General features: G+C 40.9%; 2 protein-coding genes across 3 annotated transcripts in view; one reads left to right on the top strand and one right to left on the bottom strand.

The window, feature by feature from the left end:
• Positions 1-348: 348 nt before the first annotated feature.
• On the bottom strand, positions 349-4,322 carry LOC139473012 (torsin-4A-like). 2 transcript variants are annotated; one of them, XM_071255513.1, is made up of 2 exons: positions 4,232-4,322; positions 349-3,325 (listed from the first exon to the last, which is right to left on the bottom strand). In XM_071255513.1, the coding sequence occupies exon 2, from the start codon at positions 3,293-3,295 to the stop codon at positions 1,505-1,507; it is 1,791 nt and encodes a 596-aa protein (XP_071111614.1). In that variant the 5' UTR covers positions 3,296-3,325; positions 4,232-4,322; the 3' UTR covers positions 349-1,504. The 2 variants fall into 2 exon arrangements, with proteins under 2 accessions (XP_071111614.1, XP_071111616.1); XM_071255515.1 differs by lacking the exon at positions 4,232-4,322 and adding an exon at positions 4,020-4,102.
• Positions 4,323-4,871: 549 nt separating this feature from the next.
• Positions 4,872-26,431, top strand: part of LOC139473021 (tetratricopeptide repeat protein 28-like) — a 31,366-nt gene continuing 9,806 nt past the window's right edge. Inside the window, exons 1-13 of the mRNA XM_071255526.1 lie at positions 4,872-4,930; positions 7,288-7,467; positions 8,187-8,396; positions 12,153-12,330; positions 13,699-15,200; positions 15,918-16,861; positions 18,358-18,524; positions 19,807-20,025; positions 21,406-21,553; positions 22,215-22,387; positions 23,149-23,252; positions 24,656-24,881; positions 26,174-26,259. Of these exons, the coding sequence (XP_071111627.1) occupies positions 7,354-7,467; positions 8,187-8,396; positions 12,153-12,330; positions 13,699-15,200; positions 15,918-16,861; positions 18,358-18,524; positions 19,807-20,025; positions 21,406-21,553; positions 22,215-22,387; positions 23,149-23,252; positions 24,656-24,881; positions 26,174-26,259 (4,071 nt within the window). The 5' untranslated portion in view covers positions 4,872-4,930; positions 7,288-7,353. The remainder of the gene's footprint in view (positions 4,931-7,287; positions 7,468-8,186; positions 8,397-12,152; positions 12,331-13,698; positions 15,201-15,917; positions 16,862-18,357; positions 18,525-19,806; positions 20,026-21,405; positions 21,554-22,214; positions 22,388-23,148; positions 23,253-24,655; positions 24,882-26,173; positions 26,260-26,431) is intronic.

The following is a 26,431-nucleotide window of genomic DNA, read 5'->3' as shown; positions in this document are numbered from 1 at the left end:
ATATACAATTTCCAGATATTAAGCATGGAGAAAAAACCAGTTTTGTCATAAACATGTCCCAAATCAATTGCACCAATACACCATTAGCACAAATACATCATTAGCACATCATACCATTACCAAGGCAAACAAAAGGAATTTTGTTGAAAAAGTCAACCGATTAACATGATTAAAGAAATTCAGTTTTCTGCAGGTCTCAATGAACAACATCCAACATGGCCAAAGAAAGAATCCAACATGTATAGTGTAGGCCTGTAGTTGTATCTGAACCAACACCCAGTACAGCCAGACACAATTTCAAATACAAATCGTGCAGAAGTTCCCACTTCTATATCACTTCCCAAATCTGTATGAGTTCACTTATGTATTGCAATACCATATTGGATCATTTTCTTTGTACGACGTAGACACTTCATATAACTTACTGATATACATAAAAGTGCAAATACCATGAATACTGAATGGTCACCAATGTTAATTCACATTATAAACAAAGAAAAGAAAATCTTCCAGAGGCACATGGGTTAACTGACTCTAAAAGTCTAGTTTCCACCCTTGCCGAACTAGGCTGGAAATTCTGGGCTCCATTGTAGCGCCATTGGTGGCTATTATGAGTTATGTCCCTTCCATTGACCAATCAGATTCCACCTCTCATATCACTTGCATTTGCTTCTAACAAAATGTCGGCACCCAGTCAAGATGATCGGATTGATAATCAAAATCTATATTGTGATAAAACGGATCTTACTTCACGAAGTGCACCAAATCCCATGAGGACCTTGATTAAACAAATGAAAAGGTTTTGAAAGTATCTGTTGACGCCGAGTTGGTGGTACACATGCTTTGCAACTCCAGCAATTAAACGAAATCTGCACGGCAGTTTACGAACCGGATGTTGATTTCGTTACACAATTTTGATTGGACTATGCATAGGCTTGTTAGTCCAGTCAAAATATAACTCTTTAATTCCAGCTTAGTTTGGCAAGCTTAGTTCGGCAAGGGTCAGCTAATTCCCTTGCCTCGGGAAGATGTGAAAACAGAGACAGGAAGCACGTCTATCTGTAGGGAGAGAAACGACACAGTCTAAGTTGTCAGAACACCACCTCAGACTCAGCAGCAGTAAACATGTATCTGACATTCCACCAGCTCTGAGAAGATCATAAAAGCCACAGTGGTGTGTATCACAGAATATAGGTACAGTCTGCGTCTCTTTTGTTTGTTTGTTTGTTGTTTAACACTCAGCAATATTCCAGCTTTATGACAGCAGTCTGTAAATAGTCGAGTCTGGACCAGACAATCCAGTGATAGATATCATGAGTATCGATCAGCGCAATTGGGATATGATGGCATGCATCAACCAAGTCAGCAAGCCTGACCACCCAATCCAGTTAGTCGCCTCTGACATCAAGCATGGGTTGCTGAAGACCAATTCTAACCAGGATCTTAACAGGCCTCTGCGCCTCTAGTACAATGTAGTCTAAAGCCTGAGTCTAGTTAAAGTTAATTAATTTTCATCAAAGGCACTGTAAATTAAATCGACTTTGTCAGACACACGTTTGCAACCAGTATGAGAGAATTCTTTCCCTGAATTCAGCTTGAAAAATGACATTTCTTGAACAACATCGGCTACAGCCTTTCTGTCCACATTCAGACCTTTTTTAACTATGTCCCTTTTAATACATTGCACAGTATGTCGCTTTTCTAACGGCAAGAAAGGGACTAAGACATCTATCACTTTCTGTGGAACAAATTCTGTATACCAGAGTGGCTTCTTTGTATGAAACACCTGAGAAAAGTCGTCAATTGCAATGTCATCTCTGTGACGACCAGCTGACAGCAATTGAAATACATGCTTGTTAATTTCAGCCCCTTTGGAATTGCTGAGCAAGAGAAATATCACAGGTGTGTCAGTTGCATTTTGATTGACAATCCTGTTGACAGATTCATTCAATCCTTGAAGAACACCATTCGATGCTTTGTCCATTTCATCAAATATCACAAAATTGACGTAACATCGAGTGATGTTTGTTTCAATCCATTCTGGAATTTGTTGAGCATAAACATCGTCTTGGGAGTCGTGAGGAAAATGAAGTGGAACTAACAGCTTGTTTACTGTTGTGTACGAAAAGAAATCAGACACAATTTTACTGACATAATTCTTTCCAACGCCAGTCCATCCATGAATGGATATCACAAGAGGTTTCGGTGCTGATCTTTGGTGAACTTCTTTCAAATATCTGTCAATGAGGTCAGGTATGATCTCTGTTGCAAGATGCTGTCCATACACATTTGACCTCAAATCTGTCTTGAGGGTATTGACATCAAAGTTGGCAAAGGTTGAGCAAGTTGACTGAATCACTTTTAAAGCGTACAATGAAAGACAAACGCCAACAAAGATGTTGAACACTAAGAAGGACTTCAATGTCACTTTATGACTTTTAGATGAAGGATCTGATGTAGTGTGGGGTGTGTGATGGGGTGTTTTTCTTCGCTTGGCAGTGGAAGGTTTGCATAGAGAACGAAGGGGACTGGCACTGTGAGCTTTTTGGACGTTTTCTGAAAGTCTTGGCATTTTTGGCGGAGGCAGCGAAGTGTGTTTGCCCTTTCTATCACTCTTTGGTTCCAGAGACAACCGTTTTGGACTTGATCGTGCCGGTGAGCAGAAAGGCATGCTGTGTCGTTTAGACAGTCCGTGACTCTCCGAGCAATATGTTTCCTTTTTATTAATTCCATTTCCCAAAACTGTATCATGATCAATTAATCCACTATTCATACCAGGTTCTGAATTATCTGTAGATGCTTTTGAGATCAACCCCCCAAAAAAGGAAGCCACTGATCCTGACATGTTCCCTGATGAACATGGATTCATGTTCTGAGCAATGTCTTGGAACCTAGGAATAGAGTTAGTTACCATGGTAACCTGTCTATCATCCTCCCCATCTGAAAAAGCTTCCATGCTCTTTTCACTCTCCTTTGGAGATAGCACCTGCTGTGCACGGAATCCGGAGAATGAATTCATAGCAGAAAAGACATTCCTGCATTTACTCCATCTTGATTCTGGAGTTTGTAAGTTTGACTGGAACTGGTCCTCAAAATTGTCTTGAGTTACCATGGCAACGGGTTGAGGGACTAGGGGGTTGTTTGGCTGAGTGTTAGAAGAAACTGGGCTCCTCCTAAAAGCAGTGATGGTGCTGATGTAGGAGACAGCTCTCTGACAAGATTCCCAGCCTGAGTGCTGCATAGGGGAATGTGGAGAGGTGACATCTGGGTCGCTGTCACAGTCCATGGACTCCATGGCGTCCTCAGCCCTCCTGTCAACTCAGGTCTGAAATAATACACTTTGCATAAGAACAAATTCATGTAACAACATGCCGCTGGGGATATATTCTAACCCAAAATATCTACAACCAATCTCATCAAAATTAAATATTTCACTCACATATGACGTCTCTGGGTGAAGATCTGACAACACTTCCATGAGGTTGCGTCAGGTGAACTTTCTGATCAGTCAATCAGCGTCACAGCTTCTAAATTCTCAGTTAGAGAGATATAAGCATTCAAACAGATCAGTATCTGATTTTTGTATTTCAAAACAGAACTTAACAAGAAGTTCCGAATGTAAATAATCAGCACTGCACCTGTTGTTTCCAAGTGCTATGTCATCTATACCCAAACCTGAGTTCCATTGAAGGAATATTACCTTCTTTGGGTTTTTTCTATTGCTAAATTCAAAATTTCTGAAATAGGTGGTACAGAAAAAAGGCTGAATGTTTCAGAAAGCGGTCAGATTGGTTAAAAACCCACACATCCTGGTCAAAGTTTGTTCAAGGTTAACTTGATGAGACCTCATATAAAGGTGTTCTCGGATCTTGACACAGTGAGGCCACGAATGATGTTTGTAAGATCAGTGATCATCAATACATTCGACATCAGACAGCGTGGACATCGCTTCTTGACACAATCTCGACCTGGACCAGTGTCATATGTTTCTGTTTCAGTCATTGGAATGTGAAACTTACCTGGAATTATGAGAACAAGAAGAAGGAAATTAAACAGCCAAATACTAATGAATACGTAGATAGAAATTTAGAACAATCGTCGCCTTTTCAATCAGCTGATCATAACATTCAAGACTTAGTATCATACCATATGCTACCAGAGACCATATATCAGGGTCTCTGACACTACCAATAGTAGATAGAGTTCTTGACAGATATGAAAGTTTACGTACGACAATTCTCCAAATGTGAATGTAAGTGTTGGATATACGTGTATGTATTTCATTAGCTCATCATTGCGATAAGCAACACTTTTCGATGTTTCATCACATGCGTTGAAAGTGACGGGAAAATATCATCCAATGAAATGTCGTGACACATTTTCCACGGAAGTCTGTGCTTAACCAATGGAAACTCACGAACAATGATAGGGTAAACATATTTGATAGAAATAATCACCACCCCTTATGATCGTGAATCGAATAGAAAACAACGTTAAAAAGTAAGGAAAACAGTCGCCATAAGTACAAAAACAAAAATAACGTTGTTACAGATACGAACCCAGGAACATATATAATCAGTGATCTTAGTTTACAACAAAGAAATGTATATCTTTAGAAAAATCACCCTTTTATTTAACGCTTTAATAAAAACAAAAATTGAAAACAAAAATGTCATATTTCGGTATTCATTTCCCCAAAAATCTAGACTTGCCAAGCATTATAGACTTGCATTGCTTATTTGTATCAGGCTCTGAAAGACAGACAATGTGGGCCTCAAAGCCTGGTGTTCGTTTAAAGGTTGTGTGCGAAACATAATTCTTTCTTGAGGTAAGTACTGGAACTTGTGTTGTGTATAGAAACGGCGTCAAAATGGCGGACGATGGGCCCATTTTTGACATTTTCTCCAACAAAAGTTCCATTAAAATGAATGTACGGAACTGTCATTACATATGATTCTTCAGGTATTTTTAGGAAACATCTATTTGTTAATTGCAAATGGTATCCATGTCTCAGAAACATCGATAAATGAAGTGAAATGGTTATTTTCAATGTAACGTTTCAGAAATAAAATAGAAGTAGTGTTTGACCATTTTTTTACGTTTAGTCACTGTACAATCTAGGTGACAAGTAATTAGATATGTTCCTTTTAACCATTTTTTAATATAATTTGAAGCACCTCCGTAAAATACATTTGCTTTTGTTAAACGAGGATCAGTCGCGTCTACGGCGATTTATTACACTGACACTATCATCACTATGGCATTGAATTGATTAATGATCTAGATTGATGTTGCTTTTTTCAAATATTTATATCTACATTTATGCTGTAGTAGGTAAATGGGATATCTATCCACCTGTTGGACCCTTGGTAGCCCTACAACCCTAGCTAATATGTACTGCTTTACTATCCAACATTCACATCACAAATCTCTTGTAGGATACTAGTCACAAAGAATGAAAAGAGAAAGAACTTGTTCTTGTTTTCAATCTGATATTTCACTGGTCTGTTTTGACTTACAGTGGTATGTATGACCGACGGCATCTGTAAATAATCAAGTCTTGACCAGACAATACAGTAATTGACATCACGAACATCGATCAACGCAAATGGAATGTGATGACATGCATCACCCAAGTCAGCCAGCCTGACCTCTTGATTCTGTTAGTCGCCTCTTACAACAAGCATAGTCGCCTTTCACAGCAAGCATGAGGGCAGTAGGGTAGCCTATTGGCTAAAGCGTTCGCTTGTCACGCCGAAGACCCGGGTTTGATTCCCCAAATAGGTACAATATGTGAAGTTCAATTCTGGTGTCCCCCGCCATGATATTGCTTGAAAATTGCTAAAAGTGGCGTAAAACCATACTCACTCACTATGTATGGAACATCTTTAAATACTGGTTTCTCTTTATAGAGCTCTTATGCCAAAAAAGCCTTTCAAACCTACCCATCTGTGTATCATTTCTTTGTGGTAATATCACATGCTGCACTGGAGTATCTGTGTTTCAGACTTGAGTCGTCATTACACATGCTTGTCATAGCAGCCAGCTTTCCATCTTAGATATCTCCAGGGCTAGCATTTAGGTACATCTGCACTCACCCCTGGATCTATTCCTGTGGTTCGTGCGATCTCAAATTACCTGCCCTTGACTTTCATGAGCCAACTTTACTTGCTGTGCTACTTAGACTAACGGACCAATCAGAATGTGAGTTACAAACCCACCTCAATGTTGGGTGGTGATATCAACAACATGGCGGCCAGTCCCATTGACTACGATAGAGTCTGCAAATAATTCAGAGTTTGCAAATAATTCACCATTGAAAATTGCCTGACACACTAAACAAAACCCTAAAACATCTTTTTTATTGAAAGGATATCTTCATGTACATTAAAACAGGCGGCAGCAGATCCCTTACCCTTTTCCTTTTTCCGTATTTTGATGTTTGATTGTCATACATATATTGTTGTACATACTTTCATCCACTGGGTATCCTAGCTCAGATTCAGTTATTTACAGGCCGCACTGATATTGCAGGAGTTTTAACTATTGACTCGCTGTCTCAAAAAGATTTCTTGATGAAATGTTTTTACTTATTTTTGTCAATACTACTTTCTATATCATGGGAGTGTTTAGATAGGCCAGACAAATCAGTGGTCATCGATGTATATGGACCAGGTCACTCATTTTAATCAACCAATCCACATTTAGTTGGCACTTATGGCAAGCATAAGGTAGTTTATCATACGTCAATATCAGAATGATGAGATGTGATTGGTCCATGTGGTCTTCATTAAATATGATGTATCCTGCCTTGGAGGGAAAAAAAGTTTTTAGTTGGGGAATAAATCCCTTATACCCCGCCATGAGCGAGTCAAGCTGCACATGGATTTCTGAGAGGCAGAATATATCCCTTATATCCCACTTTCAAGCAAAAAGCAACATGCTTTTTCTGAGTCTTGAAAGTCACGTGACAAGTTAACCACAGCTTATTTGAACAGCTGTTCTCTATCAATTTTGAATTTGTTTTAATTTTTTTACAATGTCGTATTAAAACATGTTGGTAAGATACATTGGTTGTAGCAGTATCACAAGGGGTACAAGTGTTTTTTTGTGTCCCTCGTTAGGTTTCATACCCCTCGCCTCTTGCACGTGGTATAAAACCCAACGCAGGACGCACAAAACCCCATGTACCCTGATGATACTGTTACAACTTACAGTGGACATGTTCTGAGTTTGAATCCCTGGCATCAATGTATCTAGAGTAATCAGTATATGTTTGTATTTCAGATCGGTGGTACTGTGAAATCAATGCAGTAAGACATACAAGAGATGCAGTGACGCCCTGATTGCACTATGGAGCTGCGACTACCAACCACACACTTCAGTTCACCTCTACTTGGGAGTTACAGCTTGCCCAGTCTTGCTGAAGGCAGTGAAGCTATCAGCGAGGCAGAGGAAATCCATGAGGTAGGACCCCAAAGATATGTTTCTAGTGTCAAAACAATCTCATTAAAATCAGATCTTAGTTCTCGCTATCGCTAAACAAAGATCTGAGGACATCAGAATGACCTTTGATCCCAACCATCAAGGCGTCGCTTACCAGATCATGGAAGTGACAGTCAGAATGTGTCTATTGTCTATTGTCTATCTCTCGCTTCCGTAGAATAAACATTTAAACAGAGGAGGAGTTGCACAGTACGTGGGAAGCACTGCCATACAATCGCAACCATATATAAGACATTCCGGAATGTTCGTTTTTCGTTTCAATTTTTTTATCGAGAACTCTGTCAACACATTTTTCAAGCGTAGTCTGAAATGGAAATCGCGAGGTTGAAGCGAGTGCCGTAAATCCCGAGAAAGCTGCTTTCTAATTGGCTGATGTCGACTTTTTGTTAGTTGTTTCAATGGTCCGTCAATCTTTGCGAAGGGTCGTTCTGACGTGACCTGTAATGGGATGTCCTCCGATCTTTGTTTAGCGGCAGCGAGAACTTAGATCTGATTTTAATGAGATTGGTATCAAAACTGCCTTAATATGAACCCCCCCAATGATCTATGATTTTTTCAATTGCACCAAAGTTATCATCAGCATGGTATCGTCAATTTAAATTGACTCATTTTTAGTGAAAGTGAGAAGAAAATAAGGTACAAAAGTCAATGTTTAATTGTAACATGATTATTATCCACAGGTGAAGTCCCTTCAAGAAAAAGGTAACAAGGCCGCGAGGGCCAAAGACCACTCTGAAGCCCTGAGGTACTTCAGTGAGGCACTGGACATTGACCAGGGCAATGTGGGTGTCCTGCATGACCGCTCCCTGGTCCTGCTGCAGATGGGCAGGTACAACGAGGCCAGGGTGGATGCGGAGGCGGTCATCATGATGAGTCCTGGGTACTCACAGGTGGGTCTGATAGTGTCGACTCCTGATGTAGTGAGTCCATTTGAATGTCACAATCTTATTCTTTGTGCAACCTTTTTTCAGTTTTGTGAACACTCCCATGAAATATGTTTCTTAAATGTTAGCATTGGATGAGGGAAATAAACTTACTAGACTTATCAAACTGTGGGTCCACTTGACTGCACAAATGTGAATCATTCAGATATTCTGATTTAAGTAATTACATACTATCACATTGAGATTACCATTTACTTCCTTTATTTAAAAAAACAACTCACACTAAGTTTTTTCATGTATGTCCAATGAAGGACTTATTTTAGAATTGGCAGAGACAGGTTGTCAGAGAGGCCTACATTACCATTTTGGCAGGATCATGATGATATTTCGAAATTGATTCCGCGAATAGTGAAATTTATTACTCATTTTGTAATAAATATCGCCAGTAACACAGAGTAGTTACTGTCCTTGCTAATATCAGTTAAAAATCAATTAATAATCACTTGTTTTTGTTTGCGAACATTTAAAGATTTTAATGTATTTTTGTGATAAAAGTATCAGCAGTCAATTGTACTAATAGTGATTACTAATCTTTTGCAAAATTACCCCAAAATATCTAATTCAATTGCCACAGTTGGGGATGGCTTCTCTGAATTATTTCTATATCTAGCAGTGGTTTTAATGGGCTCTATAACATGGTAGTCTTACGAGTAGGGAGGGCATGGTTTAGAATAAGCTGTCTACTCTGTAATCTGTAAGTATTGACAAATAAAGCTGGTTACAGTGATGGACCCAACTGTATGTACCTGGTTACAGAGATTGACCCAGCTGTATGTACCTGGTTACTGAGATTGACCCAGCTGTATGTACCTGGTTACAGTTATTGATCTAGCTGTATGTACCTGGTTACAGAGATTGACCCAGCTGTATGTACCTGGTTACAGAGATTGACCCAGCTGTATGTACCTGGTTACAGTTATTGACCCAGCTGTATGTACCTGGTTACAGAGATTGACCCAGCTGTATGTACCTGGTTACAGAGATTGACCCAGCTGTATGTACCTGGTTACAGTGATTGACCCAACTGTATGTACCTGGTTACAGTTATTGACCCAGCTGTATGTACCTGGTTACAGTTATTGACCCAGCTGTATGTACCTGGTTACAGAAATTGACCCAGCTGTATGTACCTGGTTACAGAGATTGACCCAGCTGTATGTACCTGGTAACAGAGATTGACCCAGCTGTATGTACCTGGTAACAGTTATTGACCTAGATGTATGTACCTGGTAACAGTTATTGACCCAGCTGTATGTACCTGGTTACAGAAATTGACCCAGCTGTATGTACCTGGTAACAGTTATTGACCTAGATGTATGTACCTGGCTACAGAGATTGACCCAGCTGTATGTACCTGGTTACAGTTATTGATCTAGCTGTATATACCTGGTTACAGTTATTGACCCAGCTGTATGTACCTGGCTACAGAGATTGACCCAGCTGTATGTACCTGGTTACAGTTATTGATCTAGCTGTATATACCTGGTTACAGTTATTGACCCAGCTGTATGTACCTGGTTACAGAAATTGACCCAGCTGTATGTATTTGGTTACAGAGATTGACCCAGCTGTATGTACCTGGTTACAGTTATTGACCCAGCTGTATGTACCTGGTTACAGAGATTGACCCAGCTGTATGTACCTGGTTACAGAGATTGACCCAGCTGTATGTACCTGGTTACAGAGATTGACCCAGCTGTATGAACCTGGTTACAGAGATTGACCCAGCTGTATGTACCTGGTTACAGTTATTGACCCAGCTGTATGTACCTGGTTACAGAAATTGACCCAGCTGTATGTACCTGGTTACAGAGATTGACCCAGCTGTATGTACCTGGTAACAGAGATTGACCCAACTGTATGTACCCGGTAACAGTTATTGACCTAGATGTATGTACCTGGTAACAGTTATTGACCCAGCTGTATGTACCTGGTTACAGAAATTGACCCAGCTGTATGTACCTGGTTACAGAAATTGACCCAGCTGTATGTACCTGGCTACAGTTATTGACCTAGATGTATGAACCTGGCTACAGAGATTGACCCAGCTGTATGTACCTGGTTACAGTTATTGATCTAGCTGTATATACCTGGTTACAGTTATTGACCCAGCTGTATGTACCTGGCTACAGAAATTGACCCAGCTGTATGTACCTGGTAACAGTTATTGACCTAGATGTATGTACCTGGCTACAGAGATTGACCCAGCTGTATGTACCTGGTTACAGTTATTGATCTAGCTGTATATACCTGGTTACAGTTATTGACCCAGCTGTATGTACCTGGTTACAGAGATTGACCCAGCTGTATGTACCTGGTTACAGAGATTGACCCAGCTGTATGTACCTGGTAACAGAGATTGACCCAGCTGTATGTACCTGGTAACAGTTATTGACCTAGATGTATGTACCTGGTAACAGTTATTGACCCAGCTGTATGTACCTGGTTACAGAAATTGACCCAGCTGTATGTACCTGGTTACAGAGATTGACCCAGCTGTATGTACCTGGTTACAGTTATTGATCTAGCTGTATGTACCTGGTTACAGAGATTGACCCAGCTGTATGTACCTGGTTAAAGAGATTGACCCAGCTGTATATACCTTGTTACAGTTATTGACCTAGATGTATGTTCCTTGTTACAGTTATTGATCTAGCTGTATGTACCTGGTTACAGAGATTGACCTAGCTGTATGTACCCGGTAACAGTTATTGACCCAGCTGTATGTACCTGGTTACAGAAATTGACCCAGCTGTATGTACCTGGTTACAGAGATTGACCCAGCTGTATGTACCTGGTAACAGAGATTGACCCAACTGTATGTACCCGGTAACAGTTATTGACCTAGATGTATGTACCTGGTAACAGTTATTGACCCAGCTGTATGTACCTGGTTACAGAAATTGACCCAGCTGTATGTACCTGGTTACAGAAATTGACCCAGCTGTATGTACCTGGCTACAGTTATTGACCTAGATGTATGAACCTGGCTACAGAGATTGACCCAGCTGTATGTACCTGGTTACAGTTATTGATCTAGCTGTATATACCTGGTTACAGTTATTGACCCAGCTGTATGTACCTGGTTACAGAGATTGACCCAGCTGTATGTACCTGGTTACAGAGATTGACCCAGCTGTATGTACCTGGTAACAGAGATTGACCCAGCTGTATGTACCTGGTAACAGTTATTGACCTAGATGTATGTACCTGGTAACAGTTATTGACCCAGCTGTATGTACCTGGTTACAGAGATTGACCCAGCTGTATGTACCTGGTTACAGAGATTGACCCAGCTGTATGTACCTGGTTACAGAGATTGACCCAGCTGTATGTACCTGGTTACAGAGATTGACCCAGCTGTATGTACCTGGTTACAGAGATTGACCCAGATGTATGTACCTTGTTACAGTTATTGACCTAGATGTATGTACCTTGTTACAGTTATTGATCTAGCTGTATGTACCTGGTTACAGAGATTGACCTAGCTGTATGTACCTGGTTACAGTTATTGACCCAGCTGTATGTACCTGGTTACAGAGATTGACCCAGCTGTATGTACCTGGTTACAGTGATTTTTGTAGATGTATGTCATCAATTCATGATTTTTACATTGATATTTGCTCATGCTATCAACCACTGGTTTGTCAATTACAGCCAATACTCGGAGGTAATTACTCGCATGTTTATTTTGTGTTGCAGGGCCATCATGTTCTCGGGCTCTGTCTTCAGCAGCTCAACCAGAATAAGGAAGCTCTCATTTCCTTCCTTACTGCTCTTGACCTTGACCTTGATGATGCTGACAGACTGACCAATCACATTGCATCTGTAGCTTCTCACCTGTGTGATATGCCAACAGAGTTCAGAAAAAGTCTTAAAGGTTGGTTTGTGAACCAAGCAAAATGGATGGGTATTGGAGGTTTAAAGTGTATCCCAATAGTTTACGATGCACAAGGCCGTATTACCGGAAACATTTCGAAGTTGTTTGGCAAGTGTGTGACATTCAACGCATGATAAAAAATCACTAACTGAAATCAGCTGATATACAGAGCATTAATAAATGATATTGTGATACGTATCGTGGCAAGAATGAACCTCAATTTACCTATATACTGGAAATACTGCTCACCCTTACCTTTTGAACCGTAAAGATCCGGGTTAGAATAGGTCTTCAGCAACCCATACTTGCCGTAAGGGGTGACTATGCTTGTCGTAAGAGGCGACGAACGGGATCGGTTGGTCAGGCTTGGTTGATGCATGTCATCGTATCCCAATTGCGTGGATTGATGCACATGATGTCAGTCGATGGATTGTCTGGTCCAGACTTGACTATTTACAGACCACTGTCATATAGCTGGAATATTGCTGAATGCGGCGTTAAACAAAAAACAAACAAACACCCTTACCTTTCAATTTTTTTCAAGCAGTGCAGGGTTTCAGACCAGTCTTATGTTTTAGGACATTGACTGATTGTCGTTCAGTATGTCCAATATCTTTCACTCACTTATTCATTCACTTATTCATAGCTGGAATATTGCTGATTGCTGCGTAAATCAACACGATTCAGCTTCATAAGATAGCTTCGCGATAAATCATGAAGAGCTATGTAGAACAAAGCATGGTTTATTTCACGTTTATTTCTATCATGACGTTATTTCTGGAGATACAAATATGCACTCGCAACTTGATGACGTCATATATTGGACGACAATATTTTTGAGAGGGAGGTGGCAAGTAAGTTGTTCCCCATAGATTTAGCAGGGCAACGTAGATAAACGCAATGGCCAAACTATCGCATCCCAAAGTGGGAGAGATATGACAATCGGTACTAGAGATGCTGTTCATAATAGTGATAATCATAACACATGCACCAGTGCAACGTCTTATTAAAAAATACAACCTAATATTTACATACACATGCACCAAGTTGCCGTCACAACTTTTCATATTTCGGTGTCGCCCTTACACCTCCACACGCACTCAATTATTTTCCATTCTAGGTCAATAACCCCTTTTTGATGTGTAATTTGTCTTTCTTTCTCATCAAAATGTGAGTACTTCAAGATTATGTGGACGTGTTTCAACTTTGATAAATTCATGGGTACAGGGTGCAATCAGTTTTTGTCTCATGGTCTTGTGCAACTCTGTTTTCATGTCAACATGCTCCTAGTGCAAGTTTAATTAAGCTCCTTACTTTGAGCCCTGCTTCACACATTCACCCACCATACACAATAATATGTGGTTTCAGGCATGGACGCCTACAAGAAACTCAGTGAAGTTGGGGTATGCCTCTTCCAGAGCAAGAAGTTTGATTTGTGTATCCGAATTCTCGAAGCGGCTCAGAAGTTTCAGACAAACCAGAAAGGAATTACGATGAAAATACTTCTGACAATGGCAAACGCTCACACAAGTCTTCGTCAGAGGGACCAGGCCATAGGTCTGTACCTAGAGTGCCTCTCAATGGCTGTTGCCACCCATGACCAGTTGTATCAGACCAAGTCATTGGTCAATGTGGCCACCTTGTATCTAGAGAACGGGGACACCTACCAAGCCATAATATACTATGAGAAACTACTGCATCTGAAAGCTGAGCTCCTCACAGAGGTGGGACACTGTGAAAACTTGCCTGACTTTTGGACGAAGGAGCTGCAGTGTGGGCTGCATCTGAATCTCAGCATCGCGTACAAGTCAATCGGGAATATGCACTCTGCAGTTTATCACGCTCAAAAGTATAACGGTTTCATGAGAGAGTTTGGCTTCTCAGGAAGAACTTTGGCTGAATCACATCACAACACAGGGATGCTAAGTGAGATTTTGGGAAATTATCAAGAAGCTCTTGAACAGTATCAATTGTATATGAACCTGTCCAAGAAAAACAGAAACAGGAAAGGCATTGCACAGGCATATGGGTGCATGGGGACTGTGTATGCTGCTTTGAGGAACTGGACGCTGAGTATAACATACCATGTACAGTACATCAAGATGGCAGCCAAATTTGGCGACAAGCGTATGCTTGCTATTGCAAATGAGATGCTGGCCGATTCTTACATGGTAAAGGAAGATTATGATTCTGCCGTGAAGCATTATGAGGCAATGCTGAAGGCATGTGCTCGGACTGACAGTCGGACAAAGTCTACAGGTCTGTGTAAGCTCGGCAATGCATATCGAGCACAGTCTAAGAAGCAGTACAGCTTGTATTTTTACGAACAAGCCTGTGACATTGCAAAGGATTATGGGTACACAGACATCCAGACGATGGCTGAATACAACATCGCTTGCATTCAGCAGGCATCAACACAGATGCAAGACATCGAACAGGCCTTGAAATATTTCCTAAAACTTATCCCCTTCTATGAAACCAAAATCAGAGAACATGTGGACGAGGGTACTCACAGGCCGGCTGGGTATGATGAACAGCTGTTGGAGTGTTATGATGGTGTCCAGTCTGTGTTAAGCAAACTTGGGAACAAGGAGGAGTGTCTTCAGTTTGCCGAGGGATATAGAAAGCGGACTATCACCCAGTTGCCCAATTTTACATCCACTTTAGGGCAGACTATTCCCAGTACGCTTGCCTTGCGTGATGTGTGGACTGTTGAGAGGATGAATCGCGCTGTCAGTCAGCAGAACGGGACTGTTATGTACTATTCGCTACTGGATTCATCCCTGTTGCTATGGGTACTGCAGCCGGCCAGGGGATTGGTCAGGTTCTATTCTGGGAGAGCAGGAAAAGATATGTCAGTGCGAGATCAGGTATGGGTTTTGCTATTCTGATACTGTAAGGCATAAAAAAACACAAAGAACTTGCTCTCAGGCAATGGCTTTTGAAAATATAGTGCGACCTGGGATGGTTTTTGTTTTTGTTGGTTGTTCAAGCTAGTATATAACCAAATTTTATTTACAGTAATTTTGGCGAAATCATGTTGTTCTTATTGTAGCTTTTAACTGCTGGGGTCATGTGCTCAAGATATGGAATATATTAAGAATTTTTTTTTTAAATGGAAATAAAAATGAAACGTGCGGCAGACTTTATAATAATGCGGGCAGTGCCTGAGACATGTGAGAACCAAGACTATTTAATTTTATTTATTTAAAAATAAAATTATGTGAGAGTGAAATTTAGGAGGATAATGCTGTTTTTTTCCAGGGCTGCCAATCCATGAGATCTTTGCAATAATATACATACCTAATGTCTGGGATTATGGATTCTATAGTCATGATAGTTTACTCATTTGCAAATATAATGTTATAAATCATCACCAGGGGTTCACCAGACGCAAATTGTGCATCCTATATGCATACCACTTGAAACGGTCCAGGTTGAGTTATTTAGATGCTGCCATATCATCCATAGAACTGGAATATTGCTAAGTGCGGTGTTAAACATGATAATTATTTGATATAATCAATATGTTATCTTATCGTTATCATTTGGATGATGATGCCCTGTTATCGAATGATTGATTTCAGATCCAGAAATTGATTGATGAAGTGCTGTCAGAACATGACAAGGAGAACCTCGTCAATGAATGTGAAAACAAATCTCTCCCGCTTCCAGATGCGGACTTAAATAATGTCCGCAGGACGAACATGAAACTAGCCAAAAAATCACCCACTTCCGACACCACAGATACATCTCCACCGTTGGAAAATGACAATTCTACACCGAAAGCCAAGAAATCAGCGCAGAGGCAGCTGTACAATATCCTGTTTGCTCCAGTAGAGGACATTCTCTCCAGCCTGGATACCATGAGCCACTTGCTGATAGTTCCGGATAAGGAACTGTGTCACTGTCCGTTCGGAATCCTTCAGGACTGGAATGCCAGATATGTGATGGATCGGTTCCGGATCACATTTCTTCCCTGTCTGCTCCTACTGGACAAAGTACTCCACAACGAGATGGACCATCTCCGGCACCAGGACCAACTAGAGTTTGACCGCTCCCAGTCCCGGAAAGGAGGCACAAACAAAGTGATGGCTCTGCAGAAGAGGGAGAGCTTGTTTTCCGAAAGCATCACACCATCGGATCTCAGCATGTCAAGTCTGGAGAGAGTCAATCTTAAGCATGTCTCCAATCCTAGACTGTACACGTCAGGGGTTTTGAGAACCCCTGACAAGGGAAGGAACTCTCGGGTAGCTTTGAGCAGGGAGGCAACTTTTCAGTCCCAGCTTTCCAGGGCAGATAGCAAGAGGGGTGAGGCTGGTCCTGGGGGTGTATCCTCAGGACTTGCCCAAGCCATTGGTCGACCGGTGTCACCAGAGAAGATGCTGAGCACCCACACATACACCACCCTGACGACACGAACATCCACCGGGACGGACATCACGACGTCAAGTCAGATGGTGACGCTGTATCAGCAGATCAGCAGCAAGGAGAGATGTGTGGTGTACGGATGCCCGGAAATTCTGGACAGGTGAGTAACGGAGTTCTACAGGGGAAACTGTTGCCAGGCAAGGAATACCTTCAAAGATTGTTGATGCGTGGTATGGTATACACGGTTCCAAAGATGCATACAAATGTATACTAAGCTTTCATACATTTGGAAGCTTCATAGGTGATTGAAGGAACGTACTGGTAGTATCTAATAAACAACTGATTACTGAATGAAAACTGCCAAATCACGAAATGCACCCCTTCCTTTCCCCAAAAGCTGTGTCTGGGCTTGTATAGTTTGGTAATAGGGGCTCGTATTTCAAAATTTGCCTTGAAAAGCCCTTGAATTTGCTTTTGGCATTAGAAATCCCTTTAATTTCCCTTTAGGCTTTGAAAATTGAAAAAGAATCCTTAAATACCGCACTTTCATTCTAAGATCACATGACAAAGGACAACCCAAAGGACAAAATGGCTACAGGCAACTCATTGTTGAGGATGTGATGGTGACTTCTAGACAAGTATATGAAGTTTACATCCCCTGATTGCCATGTGGTTACTCACACAGAATGAGAATCGTTAACAGACTGGAGGCCATTTTGTCAGGGTAGCATGTCCTGTGTCACAGGTTTAGCAACAATAAGAATCATGGGAATTCTTGCTGAGCGTTATCTGAACTGGTTCACTTTTTGTGAGGTTTGAGTCACTCATAAATGTTAAAAGACTTTAAACTAAGCTTCTTGCCAACCCAGATGAATACATTTTCAAGCTAATTCTGTAGTTTCATATAATTGAATTCATAAGTATTATGATTTTTGCATGTTTGGTGTCAAAATGTCATCAAAATCCTTGTGGCAAGTGAAAGGTATATGTACCCTTTGCTCTGGCTCCATACTCCCCAGGGAAGGGAGTTAACTGACTCTTAAAGTCCAGTTTCCACTTGTACTGAACTAGGCTGAAATTCTGGGCTTGATCTTAGCTCCACCAGTGGCTATTACGAGTTATGTCCCTTCTATGTCCCTCCTATTGACCAATCAGATTCCACCTCTCATATAATTTGCATTTGCTTCAAACATTATGTCGGCACCCAGTAAATATGATCTGATTGATAATATAAATCTATATTGACTCAAAATGGGTCTTACTTTGCGAAGTGCATCACATCACGTGAGCACCTTGATTATAACCATAAAGATTTGCAAAATATCTGTTGATGCCCAGTTGTCAGTACAACATGCTTTTCAAATCCTAAAATAGACTGACATCTGTATGGCAGTTTATGTGATTGTGATGATTGGACTATGCATAAACTTGTTAGCTCAGCCAAATTATGACTCCAAAATTCCAGCCTATTTCAGCAAGGGTGGAAACTAGACTTTTATAGTCAGTTAACTCCTTTGCACCTAGAAGATGACCTGGCTCCAGTGAATGTTTCTAACAAATTTCAACACCTGTTTCTTCAACCTGACCCCCCCTCCTCTCCTCTCACACACACCTTCGTTCCTCCCCATCACTGATACCTGAGTGTTGTGTGTTCAGCGTGGAGCTCCGAGGTCAACCCTGGAGACCAAGGTATGACCTTGACAACATGATGAAGGCGTTGCACAAAGTAGCTGAGTGTCTTGACGTCAACCCAGTGGTCAGCACTGAAGCTACCAAGCACAGCCTGCTGCAGGATCTGCAGAAAGCCACCATTGTCCATATAGGTGAGGAGGCATCAAGGGAATTACGGTTGCATGTATTTGTATTCCGCTGTATGTAATATGGAGGGATTTAGTAATCAGCTTGTCTGTTCGTCTGTAATCATTTTTTGTCCGGATCTTATCTCTAAAACTAATAGGTATTCTTTCATGAAACTTTACACACAATGACCAGCGTGTCAACTGGTGCCTTTTGGTATTATGGGATTATTAGAGTTTATATTCTTCTGTTTCCACGGCAACAAGTTTGACTTTGACTCTGGTCCTACCACAAGATTGTCTGGATAGCTGTTCACCAGTGGTGGGAACTAGGAAGGAAATGCTTAGTGTAAACATTTATATCTCTATTGCTATTAAGCTGCAGTATGTAAGTTTAATGTGAAAGGTGAGCTTCAGTAACTATTGAGATCTAGAGTTGGTAATTTAATGCAGCAGATTACAGCATAAACTATGGACCGACCAGACATCCACTAACTCACATCTTTGCCTCAAAGGACCTGACACACAAATACCTATGTCCGAGTCCCAGCTCCCTGGTATTGTTTTGATAGCTCAGTAACTACCCTTGTACATGGACGGACAGATCATTCTTGTAGGACTTGCAGTAACAATCAGATGATTTGTACTTTCAAATCTGTCGAGGCCCAGAGGATTTGTCATCTTCTGATGACAGTTGTTTAAAATTTGAAACCAAAGGTTTACCTTTACCTCCTTTTGACCATTCTATCATTGTGTAATTACTGTGTCGATACCTTCTGGACTGTGTAATATTTCTCCATTTACTATGATGTATACCTTGGAAACATTAACCAGTCTTCTTTTGAGAAGTGACGTTACCAACCCCACCTCTCTCATCAATAAGCACAGAATTCCTGGGCTTATGAGTGTAATTTGATTTGATTTGATTTCAACTTAGTATCTTGAAATTTCAAGATTCTATCGATAAAAACAAAAAAACAAATGGCCCTAAAAGGCTTCTGTTATTTATCCTGCTTCAAGACACACAGATATGTAAGTTTTATGTTTAGTTTTGTAAGCAACAAATGGGATTTTGCATAGAACAAAGTCTCCAATACTTAGTATGAATTAAATGGGGATTAGATGGCCACATGAGCTGCTGTGTATTGGTGTTGCATTTTTGGTACACCAGAAAATGCAATTCATTACTGCAATATGGCTGACTGTATATATATTGTATGTTATTAATGCTAGTGAGGGACTCACATCGTTTTCAATTTTGTTTCATGCTTTTATTATTATCATAACTTTCAGCATATTAATTTTGCAGCAACATTCGGATGTTGGAGAGAGAACCTGCTCGTCCTGACGCCCAACAAGGACCGTCTGGAGGGAGGAGTAGCCACGGAGAGGTCTTACATTGTGTCCCCAGAAGACATCCATAACTTGAAGATGTGTGCTCAACTGGTGGTCCTGAACTGTGGCTACAACCCGTGGAGAAGGGAGTACATCCACAGCTTCAGTCTGCCAGCGAGCTTCCTGGCTGCAGGTACCTGACTCTCACTGTTGGTCGTGTGTTTCATCATTGTAATTCTGATACTGTGACTCATAAAATGAAATGTAAATCACCAGATTGTGTCGACTATAATGTGTCATGAAATTAATGCCAGTACCCCTGCCCTTGTACCATGAAAAGTTTTTCGAAAACATTAGTATGAATTGTTTTGCTTGTAATTATAAGATTATTTGACAAGGTTACCAAGAACAAAAACACTGTCAAAACTGCTTGATCATCTTATGTGAAGAAACTGACCAGCACTGTCTAAATAACATTGTTTACTGTGAGCTTTGTGAGGTAGGTCATTGTTTTCACCCGTGTGCAGTTAAGCCGTCACAACATTACACTCCAATATGGCCTGATATAATGTGTTAGTTTATTAATGTCATCAATGGACTCCTGCATTTTTCACATTAATTTCATGATTTTAATTATTCTGCCTCTTTCTGAAAGAATATAAGATTTGACTTGAAGAGTAAACAACGAATATTCCGAGTCTCAGCTTTTATTTATCTAGTAAAAATCATAAGTATCAGAGGAGTATAATCAATGACAACTTTATGTTGTTAAAATCCTTATTGCATTTAAATTGTAATATGGCCACGAGCCGGAGGTTGGTGGTAGAAAACCTAACGAGGGACGCATGAAACCGAATGTACCCCTCGTCATCCTGCTACAACAAATTATCTTACCGACATGTTTTAATATGACATTGTCAAAGAAGTAAAACAAATTCAAAATTGAAAAAAAAGCTGTTCGACTGAGTGCTATGTCAGTGACTTTCATTGACTTGGAAAAAGTGTGTGGCTTTTTGCTTCGAATCGGGGTACAAGGGTTTTATTCTCCCGCTGAGAAATGTATTTCCCTCCAAGGCGGGATACATAGTATTTTGTTAAGATCATGTGGACGAATCACATCTCATCATTCTGACATGGAGGTATAATAATATATGTTGTTGCAGTGTCACGAGGGGTGTATGTAGTTTTATGCGTCCCTCGTTACGTCTTTTTTTTATCTAATTTGTTTAATGGGTAGCCTAGTGGTTAAAGCTTTCACTCGTCACGCCAAAGACCTGGGTACAATGTGTGAAGCCCATTTCTCGTGTCCCCATGGAATATTGCAAAAAGCGGCGTAAAACCATACTCACTCGCTCACTCACTCATTTGTTTGTTTTACTCTCCCAACTATCCTATTCTTTGGCCACAATTGTTTTGCAATGTTTTATTTTTATTTCAACTACTAGCCATGCTTTTGAAAAATATATCCTCATTTGAAAAATATATCCATAGTACAAGTAATACCAAATAAAGGTCTAACATTAACTATATGATATAGCGTTGTCTTATTGTGGAAAACGTTTGCGTTGCCTAGGGGCCCAGTGTGTGATGGTGACTCAGTGGCAGGTTCCAGATAATGCCATGGACAAATTCTATCATCACTTCTACATGTCACTTCAAAATGGCTGCCTGCTGTCTGATGCTGTCCGGACTGGCATGGAGGCTGTCAGACATGATAATAGGTAAGTGCAATATGAAATAACATCATACACACCAGTAATCAAATCAGTGTCAGAGAGTGTTACTTTAATAAGCCGAAGTTGAAGCTGAAAGACTTGTATGCCATGGCATTAAAAAATGGGTATGGTTGTGGGTGTGTATATACACCACACCCAATTTTTGGAAGGCTGTTTTGTAAATAAACAAGTCTACATGAATTAAGGCTAGTTTGAAAAACAATCTTGTTTCGAATGACATTTGTCAAAACTGACTGGTAGAGAGTTGGGTTGGGATAAACATGCCTCAAATTTCTAGGCCATAAAATGTCCATCCCGTGCTGGGAATAAGACCCTGGATTTTCACTTCTGTGGAGATGAGCGACTACGTGAGATGGAAAATCCTAAAACCGTGAAATATTTTTTGGATGAAAGTCTAGTGGTGAACTGGTGCCTTTTGATCATTTGGGAAATTGAAAAATACTGAACAGCATTATGTTTTCACTGAACTGAAGGTACCCAATGGCAGTGGACCAAAAGTGGGGTTCAAGTAGCCAAATCCCATGTCCGAATTACACCAGAGCGGGGGGATATGTCATATCCTGATAACTCTAGTTGCGTTTAGCTGCAGCTTCAGTTTGAGTCAGCATGGAAAGAGTTCTTGAATGTCCATCTCTTGGTGCTACAGGTTCACGCATGTGTACAACTGGTGCCCATTCATTCTGATTGGGAAGGACACTGAGGTGAGCATCAACCAGATCCGACACGCGATGCTGGACCAGAAGCTGGATGACACCGAGGCCACTGTGGAGGAGGAGACCGGTCAAGAGTATCTCAACCCCAGGAATGTGGTCGCACATGGTGAGGGCACTCTACATAGTCACGGCCATCTTCCCGAGCCAAGCGGGTTAACTGACTGTAAAAGCCCAGTTTCCACCCTTGCCAAACTAGGCTTAAATTTCTGGGCTCTATTGTAGTGTCACCAGTGACCATAATGAGTTATGTTCCTTCTATGTCCCTCCTACTGACCAATAAGATTCCACTTCTCATATCACTTGCATTTGCTTCAAATGGCGGTGCAAAGTCAAGACGATCTGATCGATAATCAAGATCTATATTGTAATTAAATGGGTCTTACTTCACAAAGTGCGTCAAGTCAGGTGAGCACCTAGAATGAAAACATGAAAAGATGTGGAAAATATCTGTTGACGGTACACATGCTTTGCAAATATTGCATTTGACCGAAATCTGCACAGCATTTTACGAACCGAATGTCAATTTCGTTATTTGACTTTGTTTGGACTGTGCATAGACTCATTAGTCCAGCCAAACTATAACTCCATAATTCTAGCCTAGTTCGGCAAGTGTGGAAACTGGACTTTCATAGTCAGTTAATTCCCTTGCCTTGGGAAGATGATTCACAACATGTGATGAACCTGTGTCTATTGAGTGTTGAAATTGATTTAATCACTTTCTCAACATTTTATGATGTATTAGTAGAATGTTATTTTAATAGATGCTGTATTGGACATTTAGCAGTGCTGCAGAAATGTTTGAATATATTAGGTATATTACAGCAGGCCAGGACACAAGGTCACCTGACTTTCACCTGTTTCTTGTAGTGCCAACCAAGGAGGAGAACTTTGAGAGTCTACAGCGCCATGTTGTTGACATCCTCCGTCCCCACCAGCACCAGCCAGGGGTCATCCCCGGACTCATTGACCTGGTCAGTAGCTGTAAATGTTTCATTTTAGTTGACCTGCTGGCTCTCATTAACCTGGTCAGTAGCTGTAAATGTTTCATTTTAGTTGACCTGCTGGCTCTCATTAACCTGGTCAGTAGCTGTAAATGTTTCATTTTAGTTGACCTGCTGGCTCTCATTAATCTGGTCAGTAAATGTAAATGTGTCATTTTAGTTGACCTGCTGGCTCTCATTAACCTGGTCAGTAAATGCAAATGTTTCATTTTAGTTGACCTGCTGGCTCTCATTGACCTGGTCAGTAGCTGTAAATGTTTCATTTTAGTTGACCTGCTGGCTCTCATTGACCTGGTCAGTTAATGTAAATGTTTCATTTTAGTTGACCTGCTGGCTCTCATTAATCTGGTCAGTTAATGTAAATGTTTCATTTTAGTTGACCTGCTGGCTCTCATTGACCTGGTCAGTAGCTGTAAATGTTTCATTTTAGTTGACCTGCTGGCTCTCATTGACCTGGTCAGTAGCTGTATATGTTTCATTTTAGTTGACCTGCTGGCTCTCATTAATCTGGTCAGTTAATGTAAATGTTTCATTTTAGTTGACCTGCTGGCTCTCATAGACCTGGTCAGTAGCTGTAAATGTTTCATTGTAGTTGACCTGCTGGCTCTCATTGACCTGGTCAGTAAATGTACATGTTTCATTTTAGTTGACCTGCTGGCTTGCAGTTCCATTTGATTAAATGATAAATTTATGAACTTTATGATCCTGATACTTTTATGATCCTGACATTTTGGGCAATGTCCCTTGCAAATATTTTTGGTGTAAAAACAAGGCATACCCAATCTCATTAAAATCAGATCGTAGTCGTCACTACCACTTCACAAAGATCTGAGGACATCCTATTACAGTTTAAGTCAGAACGACCTTTCAGCTGTTCAATCAGAACATCGCTTACCAAAATATGGGATTGTACGTGACACACAAATGGTGAGACCACTTTCTGTAGTCATTTAAATTTGTCAGTCAAAGATCGCGAATGGTCGTTCTGATGTGACCTGTAATGGGATGTGACCTGTAATGGGATGTGACCTGTAATGGGATGTCCTCAGATCTTTGTGTACTGGTAGCGACGACTAAGATCCGATTTTAATGAGATTGGACATTACCGGCTCAGGATTTAGTTTAAAATGAATCAGAGACAGAATCTGTCTGTACATATTATGGTGTTGCAATTGTCGATCAGTGTCAGGCGGGATACTACATGTCATTGTGCCCAGATAATGCAGGATGTTGCTGATGATATCAATCACTGGTTTGTCTGGTCCAAACTATTCACAGGCTGCCATATTATGGTGGAAACATTGCTGAGTGTGATGTAGAATAACAAACAAACAAAACCAAAACAAATGACTGAAACTGCCCTGTGTTTCCAGCTGGATGCTGCCTTGAAGCGTCTTCACACGGAGGATAACAACAAACAGACGTCTCAGCTGTCAGTTGAGTTGACCAAGGGGGAGGGGAGTGTGTCGCTGCTGACGATGCTGGGCTTCCACTTCCAGGCGATGGGAGCCTCTCTGTCTGAGCCCTACATCGTCTACCCTCACTGGAACAAGGATGAGATGCTGATACCAGCCTATGATGCCCTCAGAGCCCTCACCGGTGGGGACAAGTAGCTTTGTAGTAGAACAGGGCCTCCTTCCACAAAGCAATCTTAGGGCTTAGGTGATCGTAACTCCCATGTAACTTCAACATAGGCTTGCGATAGTTGTTACGCTAAGATCACTTCATGGAAAGAGGTCCAGGGCCTACAGTGGTCATATAAAGCCATTAAAAATTATAAAGTGAGATTGGTTTTCTATACTGAGAGTTGTGTGGGGATAATTATAGGATGGGATTAGAAGACCAAATCTTTGCTGTTTGTGTGTCAGTTTTTCTGAAAGCTTGATTGATACTCACTCTATCAACCACGAGTTGATCTGCACTGGACTTCTGTTCATTTAGCAGGCTACCCTGTAGTCTGTGATTTGCCTAGAAACTATTAATGTGTGTTTTAAGGGACTTTTCTGCAGGGAGTGTCCGAAGAATTTTAGGCCAGACTTTTCTATTTTTTTGTTTACAGATATTTTGTGAAAAATCATGGTCAGTAGGTGGCCCTAAAAAATAAGTGGAGACACTTCTTTAAAAAAGAATCTGATTAAATGCCATGTGTGCAGTGTATATTAAGCGCTAATTATGATATTAGGGTAGTAATGTGTCCTAAGTATTGAGGCATCACAAATTTACCCCTGATGATACAATACATGATACTCCCGTGTATCAATTCATGTTTAATTCTGTACCAATTTTCACTAAGTAATGTTTATGAAGTTTTGAGATTTCAAAGTGCTTCCTGGTGCCTAGTATTGTCTTAACCAGTCATGCAAGTTTTTACACAAACTGGTTGATATCAACCACTGGTGGTAGCAAGGCCACATGGAATATGGAGAATTTTCAAAATGGGGCCAATTTAGTATTGTGACTCAATATGTATTGATACATGGGGACTGGGTATTGTGACAGCACTACATGATACATGGGGACTGGGTATTGTGACAACACTACATGATACATGGGGACTGGATATTGTGACAGCACTGCATGATACATGAGGACTGGGTATTGTGACAGCACTACATGATACATGAGGACTGGGTATTGTGACAGCACTCCATGATACATGGGGACTGGGTATTGTGACAGCACTGCATGATACATGGGGACTGGGTATTGTGACAGCACTACATGATACATGGGGACTGGGTATTGTGACAGCACTACATGATACATGGGGACTGGGTATTGTGACAGCACTACATGATACATGGGGAGGGGTATTGTGACAGCACTACATGATACATGGGGACTGGGTATTGTGACAGCACTAACATGATACATGTGATGTTTGACTGCAGACATTGTTGGGAGTTCAGAGTGCAGCCAGACCCTGTGTGACATCCTACCCCTCCAACAGGATCACATCTCACTGCTGGTCGACCTGGTGAGTAGCTTGTAGAGGCCAGTCATCGAGTATGTCCGCACCCTGTAGTATTGAAAGACCACCTTCCGGATGATTTTGTTGGAAATGTTGGAAATGTACCTTAGGAACATTGGAAGTCCGTCAATATCTTGATGCTGGAACCACCAAGAAAATTGTCGACAGCTATGTTCTG

This window comes from Haliotis cracherodii, unplaced genomic scaffold, assembly GCF_022045235.1.
Source record: "Haliotis cracherodii isolate W230 unplaced genomic scaffold, xgHalCrac1.p SCAF_26, whole genome shotgun sequence".
Lineage (NCBI taxonomy): Eukaryota > Metazoa > Mollusca > Gastropoda > Lepetellida > Haliotidae > Haliotis > Haliotis cracherodii.
This window is presented reverse-complemented; position numbering and strand designations above follow the sequence as displayed.

Excerpts from the sequence above, each read along its gene's own strand:
- LOC139473012 (XM_071255513.1), bottom strand. The coding sequence starts at position 3,295 with ATGGAGTCCATGGACTGTGACAGCGACCCAGATGTCACCTCTCCACAT.